At 34.5% G+C, this 17,379-nt stretch overlaps 1 protein-coding gene across 1 annotated transcript in view; it reads left to right on the top strand.

The window, feature by feature from the left end:
• The window catches only part of PKHD1L1 (PKHD1 like 1), a 167,869-nt gene that overhangs the window by 13,180 nt on the left and 137,310 nt on the right, over nt 1–17,379 (top strand). Inside the window, 8 exon segments of the mRNA XM_010363096.2 lie at nt 903–1,011; nt 2,034–2,091; nt 6,449–6,542; nt 9,402–9,455; nt 9,980–10,053; nt 11,297–11,339; nt 15,191–15,261; nt 16,768–16,878. Coding sequence (XP_010361398.2) covers nt 903–1,011; nt 2,034–2,091; nt 6,449–6,542; nt 9,402–9,455; nt 9,980–10,053; nt 11,297–11,339; nt 15,191–15,261; nt 16,768–16,878 — 614 coding nt within the window.

The following is a 17,379-nucleotide window of genomic DNA, read 5'->3' on the forward strand; positions in this document are numbered from 1 at the left end:
ATGAATGTTAGTATTATAATAGTTTTATTACCCTGGCTATTATAAGTCATATTTTTCTGATGATAGGTTATTATTTTTCATTTTGTGATGTTTAGACTATTTTATGCCTTTATTATATTCAATTATAATTGGCATGATAAAACATATTCTATATCTTTTCCCATGTTATTAGAGCTACCACCTTGTTGTCGAGCTTTTTTAGAAGATAAATGACTACTATTTAATTGTAGTGATGTGTCTTAAAATACCAAAATTATGCTTTTCTGTTGCATTTGATTAATTTTGTTCAAAATATTCACATAGTCATTAAGATTAAAGATAATCATTTTGTATTGTGACATTTCAAGTGACATTTTCAAGTTCTTTACTATCAGCCCAAATTAATGTATGTTATTAGCAACTTAGGAAAAATCACTTAAAATTGCAACTTTCAATATTGACCTTAGAAACAGATAGCACATATTCTAGAGGATTTCATTTACGTTAGGTTTGATGACTGTTCTTCACCAGGAAAAGCTTACTTAGGGGAAGCTTGATTAGCTAGTACTTTTCAAGAAGCAAAGCATGGAATAACTGATTATACCAAGGTGATATATTACTATTTTACATGTTTATTATTGAATTTGTTGTTATTACATTTGTTGTCCTTTTTAATAACCACCAACGTGCATAGTTAGAATAGGCATTTGCCTGAAGTTCATGAGGTTAGAGTTTGCAATAAAGAGTTCAAGATGGAGATAATTTTTCCATAATATAGAATGGAACTTTACTAGATATCAGTTATGATGTTGGACAGTTTCTGTCAAAAATGGCATGCAGTCTGGGGCAGTATTTTTCATTAATACTGTACACTAAATAAGAGAGGTATTGCATGTCTCATATATTCTTCATTTTCCTTATAGGGCAATGCCAGAAGATTCCTACGCTGTTAGAGTCAGTGTGGACGGGGTTCCTGTTACAGAAAATAACACCTGCAAAGGTCACATCAACAGCTGGGCATGTACCTTCAACGTATGTAGGAATCTTCTCTTCAATTTATATAGTTGATCTTGCTTTCCTTCTTGCAGAGCTGAATTTTTACTTTATAGTTTTACAGATTATGTATTTCCACATTAAAAATACATTAGCATGTAACAAAGGATAATTTCCCTCAATTTAAATTGTCTTCCACAGTAATTGAATGTCTGCTATTTCTGATTTGTTTCCCCTCTTTTACTTTTATTATTAAATTAAACTTTCATACCTCCAACATGTTTTCTCGTTCATATTTTCCCCTTTATCTCTACTTCTACTCTTTGTGTGATTCTCCCTTTTCCTATTTTCATCGAAGTAACTACCTTTCCTTTCTACATAATTTCTAATGCAATGAGATAAAATGTACCTGCATGCGGTGTAAGAGCCTCTCAAAATTTAACTGCCCTAAATAGAAGTAGTAGCAGTTATATATTCTCTTCTAAGCATTATCCCTTATATTTTTAATAAATTATATTAGTTTTAAGTTGTCAATTACTGAGTACTACAATGTTCTAATATAAGATGAAATACTGAAGAAAACAATAATGACATCTGTCTTCAAGAAGCTTCTCTGATTCCAAAATATATTACCAAATATGATTCCCAGATATCTCTGGCTTTCTTCTCTATCCCCAGATGTGGAACTGTGGTTTGTTTTCTGGTATGTCACACCTAAATGGCTTTAAAGCAACCTAAATTCAGCATATCTCAAACTGCAGTTTTGTATTCCTCCTTTAATCTACTTTTTCTCTGATTATTTCTCACTATCTCAAGCTAGAAACCTGTCACCATTCTTGGTTACTCCCTCCCTTCTCTTTCAGCCCCATAGCTATTAAGAAGCAAAACCATGATAATCCTACCCTCTAAATGAACTCTTAGGTTCATCTTATTTTTATCTTCTTTGCTATAAGACAGTTACATTAAGAATATTGTTGAAATTTAATAATGTAAGAAATTATTTCACAAAACTAGAAACAAAACAGAGATAAGTTTGCATATTGACATTATTCTTTTTATAGGCAAAAAGTTTTAGGACCCCAACAATAAGAAGCATCACACCTTTATCTGGAACACCAGGTCTGTTACATGACATCTGAAATAACTTTTGGTTTCATGGTAAATAATGTGTTTATTTTTCAGTATATAAAATTAGTATAATACCTGCACTTTTTAAATAGCATTTTTTTCATTATAAAAATAACTATCTGCCAGGCGCAGTGGCTCATGCCTGCAATCTCAGCATTTGGGGAGGTCAAAATGCAAGAATTCCTTGAGCCCAAGAGTTTGAGACCAGCCGGGGCAACATCATGAGACCCTGTCTCTAAAAAATAAAAATAAACAAATTAGACAGTCTTGGTGGCATGCACCTTTAGTCCCAGCTACTTGGGAGGCTGAAGCGAGAGGATCACTTGAGCCCAGGAGTATGAGGCTGCAGTGAGACATGATTGAGCTTACATGGCAGAGCAAGACCCTATCTGAAAAAAAAAAAAAAGGAAAGCACTACCAATTTTTGTTTGTTTGTTTGTTTGTTGTTTGTTTTGTTTTGTTTTTGTTGTTTTTTATTTTTATTTTTATTTATTTTTTATTTATTTATTTTTATTATTATACTTTAAGTTCTAGGGTACATGTGCATAACACGTAGGTTTGTTACATATATATACTTGTGCCTTGTTGGTGTGCTGCACCCATCAACTCATCCTTTACATCAGGTATAACTCCCAGTGCAATCCCTCCCCCCTCCCCACTCCCCATAATAGGCCCCGGTGTGTGATGTTCCCCTTCCCGAGTCCAAGTGATCTCATTGTTCAGTTCCCACCTATGAGTGAGAACATGCAGTGTTTGGTTTTCTGTTCTTGCGATAGTTTGCTGAGAATGATGGTTTCCAGCTGCATCCATGTCCCTACAAAGGACACAAACTCATCCTTTTTTATGGCTGCATAGTATTCCATGGTGTATATGTGCCACATTTTCTTAATCCAGTCTGTCACTGATGGATATTTGGGTTGATTCCAAGTCTTTGCTATTGTGAATAGTGCTGCAATGAACATACGTGTGCATGTGTCTTCATAGCAGCATGATTTATAATTCTTTGGGTATATACCCAGTAATGGGATGGCTGGGTCATATGGTACTTCTAGTTCTAGATCCTTGAGGAATCGCCATACTGTTTTCCATAATGGTTGAACTAGTTTACAATCCCACCAACAGTGTAAAAGTGTTCCTATTTCTCCACATCCTCTCCAGCACCTGTTGTTTCCTGACTTTTTAATGATTGCCATTCTAACTGGTGTGAGATGGTATCTCATTATGGTTTTGATTTGCATTTCTCTGATGACGAGCATTTTTTCATGTGTCTGTTGGCATGTCTTCTTTTGAGAAATGTCTTTTCATATCCCTTGCCCACTTTTTGATGGGTTGTTTGTTTTTTTCTTGTAAATTTGATTGAGTTCTTTGTAGGTTCTGGATATTAGCCCTTTGTCAGATGAGTAGATTGCAAAAATTTTCTCCCATTCTGTAGGTTGCCTGTTCACTCTGATGGTAGTTTCTTTTGCTGTGCAGAGAAGCTCTTTAGTTTAATTAGATCCCATTTGTCAATTTTGACTTTTGTTGCCATTGCTTTTGGTGTTTTAGACATGAAGTCCTTGCCCATGCTCATGTCCTGAATGGTATTACCTAGGTTTTCTTCTAGGGTTTTTATGGTATTAGGTCCAACATTTAAGACTCTAATCCATCTTGAATTAATTTTCGTATAAGGAGTAAGGAAAGGATTCAGTTTCAGCTTTCTACTTATGGCTAGCCAATTTTCCCAGCACCATTTATTAAATAGGGAATCCTTTCCCCATTTCTTGTTTTTCTCAGGTTTGTCAAAGATCAGATGGCTGTAGATGTGTGGTATTATTTCTGAGGACTCTGTTCTGTTCCATTGGTCTATATCTCTGTTTTGGTACCAGTACCATGCTGTTTTGGTTACTGTAGCCTTGTAGTATAGTTTGAAGTCAGGTAGCATGATGCCTCCAGCTTTGTTCTTTTGACTTAGGATTGTCTTGGCAATGTGGGCTCTTTTTTGGTTCCACATGAACTTTAAAGCAGTTTTTTCCAATTCTGTGAAGAAAATCATTGGTAGCTTGATGGGGATGGCATTGAATTTATAAATTACCTTGGGCAGTATGGCCATTTTCACGATATTGATTCTTCCTATCCATGAGCATGGTACGTTCTTCCATTTGTTTGTCTCCTCTTTTATTTCACTGAGCAGTGGTTTGTAGTTCTCCTTGAAGAGGTCCTTTACATCCCTTGTAAGTTGGATTCTTAGGTATTCTATTCTCTTTGAAGCGATTGTGAATGGGAGTTCATTCATGATTTGGCTCTCTGTTTGTCTGTTACTGGTATATAAGAATGCTTGTGATTTTTGCACATTAATTTTGCATCCTGAGACTGTGCTGAAGTTGCTTATTAGCTTAAGGAGATTTTGGGCTGAGACAATGGGGTTTTCTAAATATACAATCATGTCATCTGCAAACAGGGACAATTTGACTTCTTCTTTTCCTAACTGAATACCCTTGATTTCTTTCTCTTGCCTGATTGCCCTAGCCAGAACTTCCAACACTATGTTGAATAGGAGTGGTGAGACAGGGCATCCCTGTCTTGTGCCAGTTTTCAAAGGGAATGCTTTCAATTTTTGCCCATTCAGTATGATATTGGTTGTTTGTCATAAATAGCTCTTATTATTTTGAGATACATTCCATCAATACCGAATTTTTTGAGAGTTTTTAGCATGAAGGGCTGTTGAATTTTGTCAAAGGCCTTTTCTGCATCTATTGAGATAATCATGTGGTTTTTGTTTTTGGTTCTGTTTATATGCTGGATTACATTTATTGATTTGTGTATGTTGAACCAGCCTTGCATCCCAGGGATGAAGCCCACTTGATCATGGTGGATAGGTTTTTTGATGTGCTGCTGGATCCGGTTTACTAGTATTTTATTGAGGATTTTTGCATCCATGTTCATCAGGGATATTGGTCTAAAATTCTCTTTTTTTGTGGTGACTCTGCCAGGCTTTGTTATCAGGATGATGTTGGCCTCATAAAATGAGTTAGGGAGGATTCCCTCTTTTTCTATTGATTGGAATAGTTTCAGAAGGAATGGTACCAGCTCCTCCTTGTACCTCTGGTAGAATTCAGCTGTGAATCCATCTGGTCCTGGACTTTTTTTGGTTGGTAGGCTATTTATTATTGCCTCAATTTCAGAGCCTGCTATTGGTCTATTCAGGGATTCAACTTCTTCCTGGTTTAGTCTTGGGAGAGTGTAAGTGTCCAGGAAGTTATCCATTTCTTCTAGATTTTCTAGTTTATTTGCGTAGAGGTGTTTATAGTATTCTCTGATGGTAGTTTGTATTTCTGTGGGGTCGGTGGTGATATCCCCTTTATCATTTTTTATTGCGTCTATTTGATTCTTCTCTCTTTTCTTCTTTATTAGTCTTGCTAGCAGTCTATTTTCAATGGCTATGTCTTCATCTACTATAATGTATTTATCCACCCCCACCCCCCCCACCACTTGTACATTCAACTTGTTTCCAGGGTTATAATTACTATATTATTCCAGTTTATAATCCCAATGGCAATAACAGAGAATGTGTAACCTTGACAATTATAGGTACTATTTTTTGAGGAATTTATATAAAAGATATAGTAGGTTTAATTTTTTTCCAGTTCTTTGATTTATGTAATTAAACTTATTTTTTCCCTATTGACCATTTGTATTTCTTCTTTTATACATTAACTGTTTATCTCTTTGGCTTAATTTAAAGTTATTCACCATTTTTCTTATTAAGTTACAAGGATTCTTTATATTTTAAGGATATTAACCATTTATATGTTATATGTAAGAAATATATTTTGAATTTATCATTTACTTTTAAAATGTATTAATGATTTTTCTGTCATCCAGACAAATTTTGATTTTTATTATCACATCTATAGATCTTAACCTTTGTTATTTTTTCTTCATTTTTAAGTGATGGGAGATCCTACTATCCGAACTATATAAATATTATATAAATTTTCACCTATTTTTCAAGAATTGTTATGGTTTTAATTTTTATATTTCATTTTTATTTCATCTAAGATTTCTCTTACTTTTCAGTACAGAGATCCTTTTTTTTTCTCAAATAATCACCCATTGACCCAAGCAGTACTTATAGAATATCATCTTGTCTTCTATGCTATACTTCTCTAATCTATAAATATTTATAGATACTCATTCATGTTTTATTGTGTTTGTAGAAATTTCGGAACAATGCTAAACAATAGTGGCAAACATGGGGTATAAGTGTCTGGGTTCTGGTTTTATTGGGAAAATCTCTTATTTTTTCGTATTAAGTGTGTGGATAGATTTTCTTACACAGAACCTTTTTGGGGTTTTTGTTTATTTTCAGGTACACTAATAACAATCCAAGGCAGAATCTTCACTGACGTCTATGGAAGTAATATTGCACTAAGCTCAAATGGAAAAAATGTTAGGATTTTGAGGTAATCTTTTGATGTGGAAATATACTCTTATAAATGAGATATAATACTCCAGAAATAATGGGCCAATGATATTAAATCCCATTACAATGTGGTAGAACTAACCAGTGTTTTTTCAGCCATATTATAGAAAGTAAAACAGACTGTTGGAAGATTCATTGACACGAAAGCAATGGTCGATATGTCTTTCTTTATTGGTCTGATGTAATTTCTTATTGTTTTGTGATGGATTTATTAATAGAAGAAACACACAGACAAGTCCAGTAGTAATTGAGTTATACTCATACAAATTTATTACTAGAGGCCTTTATTACTTAATCTAACTGCCTCCTTTTGTGTATAAAAACACCTGAGGCCTAGAGGTCACATAGCTTAGTCAGGGTCAGGAGTAGAACACAAGTCTCATAACACAGTATTTGACACCTTTTCTACTGCTTCATGATGTACAGGCAAGTGCTAAAACCAAATATTTTCAATAACTCATTAACAGGCCAAGCTTTGAATCCTGTTTTTTCCATTTGCCAACTGCGAACTAGACAGTAACTTTGGCTAGTTAGCTAATGTCAAAAAAAAAAAATTGTCCACATTTTGGACTGAAAACTAGCATTGTCACTAGAGTTTCTTCCTGTAGCATAGATGGTGTTATTTCAGTACTGCCTTTAAAGACTGAAAGGCCTGTTTATTTCCTATAGAAAAAAGTATAGACTCACAATTATGGCTTTCAAGATTTTATGTTTATCGAACTCATGCATAAAACATGATAAGTTAAACAATTCAGATAGCAACTCAACAATTAGAGAATTTTTTGAATGCTATAAAGGTGAGGTACACACACACACACATACAAATATATAATTTTGTAAAACAAGCAATTTAAAAGATTTTAATAAGTGAAATAAAGATTTATCTGGCATTGTATAGAATAGAACCTTTAATTAAATCACATTTGTATGCATCTATAATTTCTGAAAATGTTCATACTAATTCCTTATATGTAATAAAAGAACTTCCAAGTAGAGATATTTAACATTGTATATATACTGATTAGTAGAAGTAAAAATTTTGTCTGCTTCTCATAGCTGAGTGTTATGAGTGGTTTTTATTCTAATTCTTAGACAGGGTTTTCTAAGTCATCCTTTCCCATAATGAGGCCAGGAAATAGAAAGTTTAACTTTCAAAAAGAGTTTCCTTTTTTCCTCCACTGAAACTGGAATTTATTTCTGCTTAATATAAGGGTTTGGATGGAAATTATTCCATGAAATCACAGAATTGCAGTGAGAGGGGACCTTAGAGATCAGGCTACCTAATCCTTATACTCTGGAAATCCTGAGCTATTATATGTAATTTCAGATTTTTTTTTTCAAACGTCTATTAATGTGTGGGCAAGAAAGTCTTAGAGCTGAATTTATCTCATTTCTACCATGTTAATTATGATACCAGGGCTCCCGAGGCAATTTATTATGCCTGGATTCTGTTAGTAAGGAGGGAGTTGAGAGCAATAGGCTGTGTTCTGGGCAGGAATTCAGGAGACCTGCTTCTCACAAATCTTGTTCATTCAACTAAATCTCCAAATTCAGACCAGGTAGAAATTGTAGAGGACATGCAAATGGAAAGAGGGATTAGTGCTTACTAAGGAGTTTTGATCTAAAAAATCAGGTAAAAAGAATTCTAAAAAAATATGTATTTAAGACCAAATAGGGTGGTTTTACTCTAGGTATGCATACCCAGACCACTGTGTGGATTATCAACTATGGTGAAAAACACTGACTGCAGCCAAACTGAGTTTGAATTCCTGCTCTACCCCTCATTGTCTGCAGGCTTGGGCAAGTTGCTTAAGCTTTCTGTTTCAGTTTTTTCATGTGTAAAATTGAAGGATAATAGTTACTAACTCATAAGATGTTTGCAAGGATTAAACGTCATAGGAACCTATTCTAAGTGTTAGCTGCTAAATTTATTATTTAGCTAGAATGAGGCAGGAGATTAGACGGAGAATTTAAATCCACGAATATGTGTAATGGGTACAATAATTCAGTTTACTTGCTTATACAATCCTAATGTAATGATCAAATGAATGGACTTATGTATAAAAGTATATTAAAAAGTTCAAAATTTTCTGCAAACGAAAGTCCTTATTTTTTATAGTTCAAGTTTGTATCTGGCTTTATTTTGAGTCTGGGATTTGCTGTCACAAAAGCTGATGGTTTATTCTGGTGTTGCAAAGAATCCAATACCAGTCAGTCATCTGCCAGCCTCCAACAGCATCAGGTACTATCAGCCCCAAAGTAATGGGTCAGACCCGATCACCTGGGGAAATACAGAGGCAGATGCTTTCCCTGCAGCTGGACTCTGACTCTGCTCAGCTTCTTATTTTCATTCATGTGTCACTGATGCTGTTATACATCATCTTTCTCCTGTTAACTTTGTGATGGCTGTGCTGTTTACCTTAATTCCTATAGTATAAAACCTACTACAAAATTCTTTTTATTTGAGATGATTTAATTTCAGATGGATGAATTTATTATCTGTTTCTATGTTGTCTTTTCTTGTAGTACTTAACACCTCTAACACACTAAATATGTTATGATTATAATGTTTTATTCGTCTTTCCCAGTTAAAATGTCAGTTCCATGAGGGCAACAAAGGGATCTTTGATTCATTCACCGATGTGTCCCAGTACCTACAGCAGGGACTGCCACATAATAGAGGTTCAGTAAATGTTTTATTGAGTGAATGAGTGGTGGATAATAATAAGTGATTGAGAAAAAATAATTAAGGGAGTCAGTGAGGTTGATGGGAGGAGCGCATATTTGAAACAATTTGTTAAACATAACTTGATCCTTTCTAATAAAAATATTTGTACAGAGTTTACATTGGAGGAATGCCCTGTGAACTTCTCATACCACAATCTGATAATTTGTAAGTAATTCAAATTATTTTCTTTATAAAAACAAATAGCAGATATAAGCAAACTAAATTTAAGTAGTAATAGCTACCAATACTGCATAGCTAAATGCTTTATAATACAGTATAAATTATAATATTCCACAACAAATTAGCAATCATTTTTATAGTTAGGTGCTACCTTATATCCTACTCAGTCTCCAAGATAGTATAATATGAACTATTTAGATTTTTATGAGAAAAGATGTTTTGAGCAATATCTTTATCAAGGAATTATTTCATTTGGCAGTATCTCAAATTCTTTTAAAGGAATATTAAAGGGCATAGCCAAAATTATAAAATATTTTTTGTTACATAAAATTTTATTCAAACATCTCCAATGAAGTCTGGGAAATAGTTTTATTTGACAGAAATTTTGGTTGTTGCAACAATTTCTCTCCTGATTCATATTCTGAAATTAATGAGTTGTTTTTAAGAGAAATACAATATTCTAAAATTTTAGTGTCAATATAAACTTTGACATTAACTTTTTTTATTAGGTATGGTCTAAAACTGGATCATCCAAATGGAGATATGGGTTCCATGGTTTGTAAGACAACTGGAACTTTTATTGGCAAGTGTTGGTCATCTTTCTTCATAATGCTTACAGATGCCTTATTCTATTTCCCTGTTTTGTATTCTCCTAGACCTCCCTCCTCTGCCTTTTGGATCAGTATTTTTTTTTTTTTTTTAAGTATTTTCTCTTTTCCTTGGCTTCTTTTCACTTTCATGCCAGCATGTATGAATTAGTATTTTCTTATGGTTTATATATAAGGTAAACTTCTTCAGGTTTCTTTTTTTCTTCTTTCTCCCTTCAGCATTCCATGTCTAATTTGGCTGTTTTGCCTGTTGCCTTAATTTTGCTCTGTTCTTTTCTTCTTGACCTACGTCCTCCAGACACGTAGATGTGTGTGTGTGTGTGTTACAGAGTTTCACTCTGTTGCCCAGTCTGGGGTACAGTGCTGCAATCTCAGCTCACTACAACCTCCGCCTCCCGTCTTCAAGCAATTACTGTGCCTCAACCTCCCTAGTGGCAGGGATTACAGGCACACAACACCACACCTGGCTAACTTTTGTATTCTTAGTAGAGATGGGGTTTCGCCATGTTGGCCAGGCTGGTCTCCAACTCCTGATTTCAGGTGATCCTCCCGCCTCAGCCTCCCAAAGTGCTGGGGTTACAGGGGTGAGCCAACGCAACTGGCCTTCTTTTAAATCTTGAATGGGCTTCCCTCCCTTCTGTCTCAGGCCCTTTGCAATCTTCCTATCCTAAACATTTCAGATAAAATGTCATGTTCTCAAAAAGGCCTAGGTCATCACCTGTCTTACATTCTCAAAACTCATTCTACTTTTTTTTTAATAGCCTTATCACAATTTTTAGTTCTCTGTGTCATTGCTCTTGGCTAACTGTTCCCTCCACTAGACATTATGTTCTGTTAGAAGAAGGACAAGCTGTGTGCTCACCCTACATCTGCTCTCTCAGCCTCTAGTACAGTGTCTGAACAATTAAATAGCTGTTAAATAAATAAAAGAAATTTCAGGGCAATATGGTTACATATCTGTTCTTTTATTATTCTTCATTCATGATCATATTTTGCTAGGTGTTTCTAGTTATAACTTCAAGACACCTTATTATGTATATTTTTATATAGTGGCTGCTTCAAGACAGTTCAATTTTTATTTCTTTGATGATAAATAGAAAATTGGATAAGTACAATTTTGATTTTGTACTTTTTCTCTGCTTTTAAATCAGCTTTGTAATATAGAGTTATTGTTCTTCTGTGATTGGGAATTTGATTGTGTATTTTCATTAATTCCAGGTCATCACAATGTCAGCTTCATCTTAGATAATGATTATGGAAGGTAGGCTATTTTGTACATAATAATTTTTATAATTTATTCAACTGGGCAAATAAGATAAAATGTATATTTACTTTGTGCCATAGATGCAGAGGTTTAAAAACTTAACTACTTTATTTCCCCAAATTAATAGTTAAAGAGTCTGTGACTTCTTTTCCCTCATAATTTAGGCTTCATACATAACCTTTCTGTTGTAGGGAAATCTAGCATTAACTAAAATAACATAAAAATCTTCACTTGTGTTATGGAAAAGTATTATTTTATGTCCTGCAGCTTTTCTGATTTAATTGTAACTTTTTAAATAACTAAAGCAATTAAATTCAAATTTAAATTAATGGGAGAATAAACAAAACCTCATGGTTAATATTACCTGATAAAAATTTTCTTTTAAGTTATCGACATAGGGAGTTGTGAAAGATGGTAGTTATATCTTTCAATTGTGCATCTTAACAGCAATATTAATAACTCATATTTATGACTTTTAATAAAACTAGAACTCATTTCCAGATGTTCTACATTCTAATTTCAGTAAGAAAGATCATCATACTTTTATAGAAATATCAGAGTATGCAAATCTCAATGCATGTTGAAACCCAGTATTATAGATAATAATAGTGAACATTTAGCAGCAGGCATGGTGTTAAGCACTTTACATACATTATCGAGTTTAATCCTCCTAAAGAAGCTCCCAAGGATAAATTAAGTGTTATCATCCACCCTATGTTACCCACTGGGAAAATGAGACTTAGAAACATTAAATAATTTGCCTAGGGATATTCAGCTAGTAGGAAGCAGCATTAGTGTGCAAACTCATGCCATCTAACTCTAGGACCTGAGCATTTTATTCCAGTGCTTTGCCATGACTGATGGAGTGATTCAGCAATCAGTACCACATTTCATCACTACTTACAATCCTGATCCAGGATTCCATACCATAGCAGGATTTCTCTACTCTTGGGAGCATTTGCAAATGTGTGGAGAATCCCCTGGCTGTCACAGTAACTGGGTATGTTAATGGCCTTTAGTGGGCAGTATCATGATGTGCCAAACCCAAATCAATTGTTCTGCCCAAAATGTCACAGTGTCTCCTATTGAGAAAGTGAGTTGACAGAAATCCAAATAAATTGCATTAACACTCAATCCTAATATAGCTATAGTAGATCAATAATAGGAAAGATCTGTTAATTTCTTTTCTGTCTCTGAACAATGATCAGAGGTCTGAAAAAATGGCAATATTACAATCAAAGTAGATTTTATTCCTGGCAGCACTCACAGACTACAAGTGAAGGATGAAATTTTGTTCCTTCATGTATGGAACTGCAATTGGTTAGTGAACTCAAGTGCACTAGCATTGTATTTAGAGACCATCTACTTCTAAACATCTAGAGGAAATAGGTGTCATTATAACAAAGTGATGCCTGACTGGACACTTTATTATAGACCAATATAGGCTAGACCAAAACTAAAAGTAAATCAGAGTGGAAGATATATAAACAATGCTATAATACAACTTTGTGATTTACATGGAACACATGACTTAGGGTCGCATAACTTAACAATTATTCTCTTCAGGGATGACTTACTTACATACGACTTGATAAGCCAGGGCAACAGGATTTTGTTGAACATATTAGAAAACCATATTAGGAACAATAATTATTGAGTTTTAAATGATTTTTTGAACTATACATGATTTTTAAAAATGCTCTTAGTAGCAACCTTCCCAAGGTGAAAGAAAAATGAATTCTTAGTTCTGAGTCTGTATGAAAAGCATTTATTGCCAAATCCATCATATGTCTCTCAGAGAAATAATTATCCAAAAATAGAAGATTCGAGTGATCAAGGTTGAATGTGATTGATAAGAACCCATAAATCAATATGCTGCATTAACATGCCCAGAAACTTTCAATTTAGAAATGCCAGCAAATTCACATATAATAGAAGCAAAAATACTGCATTAAATTGTTGATTCTATGGACTCAATTTATAATTCCACCCCCTACCCAATTTTAAAGCCAATGGCTTTTCCTTTGTACAAATGTCTTAGAATTGAGGAAATTTGTGTTTCTGTATAAAATATTCTTATGAATTTAAGATAACTGTTAGAAATATGGCATTTATTATTTTAAAGCCTAATTTTAAGATTACATGGTATTTTTTGAATGTTAAATCATTCATTAACTTGTAAAGTTGATATTTCACAAATTTCATGAGCATTGTTGAATATCAAATGAACCAATTAAAGGCCTTTCTGTGGCATCTATTCTGTATTTCTTTTAATAGCCAACCTTCTCTTCTCTATTACCCCAAGTTCAAACAACAGCTGTTTCAAACTGATAAGGTTCAGACGACGTTGCCTTAATTGAGAAATGCCTAGTCATTATCAATGAATTACTGGAAACAACCTCAGTGTCATCCAAAATAAATTACATTCAAATTTTATTTCAGGAGGCAATTTCCCCACTAACTTCAGAAGCAGAGTTAATTTTTGAGATGCAGGATCTGACCGGACACAATATCGTTGGAGCTAGCAAGGTTTCAGATCTTTGGGAAATCAGCCAAAAGGCTCTGACATAAAAATATGAAATCTAGCATGAATTTCTTAAGTAACTAATCTAGCATAAAATATTTCCAGAGACTCTGTAGTCTTGCAAATGAGCATAGTAATGCCTGGGTTAGATTTATAGGAGCGCTAATTGTTGGTCTCAATGACAAGATTTACATTATTCTTTTAGATTCTAATTCAGTATAACTATGATGAATGAGACATGAGTCTTAATATCTGAATTTCTTAACTTTCCTAATGGAGAATGCCTTGAACGTAATTAAAGTAACAGCATTTAATTTCCAGAATTATTTTCCTTCTTAATTCTTTAGGTTTATAGAAGTATAAGTGCATATCTATGAATAATGGGCACTGTGTTTATTAAGGACAGTTTTAACCTGGTCAGTTATTGCTAATTTGCTGTCATCCACTTGCAGTGTCACACAGATTAGTGGGTGGAGGAGGAGTACTGTGTAATACATAGGTGAGGAGGAGCCACAGCTCTGGACTCAAACTGCCTGGGTCCAGTTCTGTGTCTGCCACTTACTTACAGTGTCATCTTAAGTTAATTCTCTGAAATTCACCTACCTCATGTGGTTGATGTAAAGATCAAATGGCATAATCAATTGAAAAGTCTTAGCATGATCCCTCCTCTTAGAACAAAAAAGAGGTTCTAAAAGAAGACAGACTGGCATGGTCAGCAGAAGATCCTAGCCTTTATAAAGGGTAATCCTTGCATATGCTTTTTTATGTCAATATAATTTCTTAAAATAAACTCTAGGGCCAGGCGCAGGGGCTCACACCTGTAATCCCAGCACTTTGGGAGGCCAAGGAGGACAGATCATGGGGTCAAGGGATAGAGACCATCTGGCCAACATAGTGAAACCCCAACTCTACTAAAAATACAACAAAATTAGCTGGGTGTGGTGGCATGCACATGTAGTCCCAGCTACTTGGGAGTCTGAGGCAGGAGAATCCCTTGAACCCGGGAGCCAGAGGTTGCAATGAGCTGGGATTGCACCACTGCACTCCATGCTGGCAACAGAGCGAGACTCCATCAAAAAAAAAAAAAAAAAAAAAAAGGTAAAAGAAATCAACTTTATTGAGATATAGATTGCAATTCAGTACCAAATATATATGTGTATGTCACCAACAACCAAATCAAAATAAAGAAAATTTTTATCTTCTTGCAAAAGTTTCATCCTGCTCTTTTGCAGATTATCACATAATTACTATCACTGAAGTTAAAAAAAAAAGTTCCTAAATTAAAGATCATTTAAAGCAGAAAATTTAACCTTTTTTTTAACAGGAGTTTTCCACAGAAAATGGCATATTTTGTTTCTTCTCTCAATAAAATTTCAATGTTTCAAACATATGCAGGTATGTGACTTTTCTTGCACTCTGTTGTGGGGGGAAGACAGTGTATAATTGATTTAATCAAACCAAAGGCAATGAATGTAAGGTGTATTATATTATTTGATGTACTGCTAGGAAAGGAAAAATGCCTAAGATGGGGAGTCTAACAGGAAGCTCCAACATTAAGCAGGACCTCCCTCACAGCAGACAATATTCTTAGTGTAAGATTGATTGAAAAATAAACTCATTACACTAACACAGATGGCAGGGAAATTTGCATGTTTCAACTTTGGCTATTGGTAAAGAGAGGGAAAAAAATCTCCACTGTCAATCTTAACCAAAAACCAGTATAGACGCCTCTCAATTTACAATGGGATAACCCCATCATAAGTTGAAAATATTGTTAAATTGAAAATGCATTTAATATGCTGAATGTGTATTAGCTTAGCTTAGCTTTCCTTAAACGTACTCAGAACACTCACATTGGCTACATCGTCTGACAACACAGTGCTCTGAAGTTACAGGTTGTTTACCCTCATCATTGTGTGACTGACTGGGGGCTGCTGCTGGTTGTGCTGCTCAGCATCAGGAGAGAGTATTTACCGCATATCACTAGCCTGGGAAAAGATCAAAATGCAAAATTCTAAGTACTATATGGTTTCTACCAAATTCATTATTTTTCACCGTTGTAAAGTCAAAAAATCTAAAGTCTGACTTTGGTAACTTGGAGACCGCTGAAACTGTCTCAGATTTATGCTCTCAGTGTGGTCCAAAAGAATCCTCAAGAAGATCATAATTTAATTTAAAGAGGTCTCAGGTTGCTAGTATCCCTTGGAGAGTATCAGAACAAACACAAATCATCCTGAAAGAATTGTACTTCACTCCAGGTCAGGAGTGATAGAAAGATACATTTAGATTTCAAAGATGTTAAAAAAGGTGAGTCTTGGAATCAATCAAATGTGATGTATCTTGGCTTTTCTAGAAGCTTATTTAATGTGAAATTCATATGTAAGAATACATAGGTATTTGATAGAGTTAATAAGGATAAATTTTAGTAAGAATCTGCCATATATCATGTACTGGGCTATTTTACAATATACCTACAACTTATATATACAAAGCCACAAGAAGTTCAATCATAGTTAAATGTATTACTATAAGAGAAAATTATAAGAAGTTGGTCCATGAACATAGGAAAGGTTCATTCTTCAAGAGTGTATGGAAGAAGAGTTGTTCTACCTGCCTTCCTGCTCAGCTCAGGTTTTCCTTACTTCTTTAACGCTCGCATTACCAATGTTGCTTTAATACCAGTCACCACCAAAGCCTGGTCCTTATGGAATGTAAGTCTCTGTCAATGCCATGTTTATTGTTATTTTTGCAGGATTGCATCAGAGAAAGTAATGAAACACCTAATTTATGCAGTTGGTAACAAAGGTGCTATGGCTAGGTAATTTGGAAGTTTTAAAAAATCGGGCATTTGCGTTTATGTGTAATATTTATGGTATTTTATTTAATGTGCTTTTACCCCAGAGGTCACTATGATTTTCCCTTCACAAGGAAGCATTCGAGGTGGCACCACGCTGACAATAAGTGGACAGTTCTTCGATCAGACAGATTTCCCCATCAGAGTTCTAGTTGGAGGTATTTCTCATGTTTTTTTGATATATTACCTTATTACCACCAATTCTGCCTGTTCTTTAATAATTCGTAAGACTAATAATAGTCTTTTCTCAATTCATGCCTTCAATTGGAAGCTGAGTATTTTCACACAGTCATTTGGTTCTGGGGTTTGATACTCTTTCCATTGCAATTTTCCAGCAAGGGTCACTCCCTGAAACCTCATGTGAATAGGACCTGAGCTTTAGGGTTGGCACCAACAGGTTTTGTGTAACAGCATTGCAGCTGCCGTCCATGAATTCCTCGCCACAGTTTAAGGACACATCTACCCTTAATTTAGAAGCTCTTAAATGCCCTTTTTGAATGGTTGTTATTTCTCAGCGAGTTGGCTAATTGTGAGGAAATTTAAAGTAATATTTTGGGTTGTTCTCCTCATATTCTTCTCATATACTGTGCCTCATCTGGACATCAGTAATCACTGATGATATTGGCCTTGAAAAGAGCAGTAATTTCAATGAGTTGTCT

This window comes from Rhinopithecus roxellana, chromosome 9 (genome assembly GCF_007565055.1).
Source record: "Rhinopithecus roxellana isolate Shanxi Qingling chromosome 9, ASM756505v1, whole genome shotgun sequence".
Classification (NCBI taxonomy): Eukaryota; Metazoa; Chordata; class Mammalia; order Primates; family Cercopithecidae; genus Rhinopithecus; species Rhinopithecus roxellana.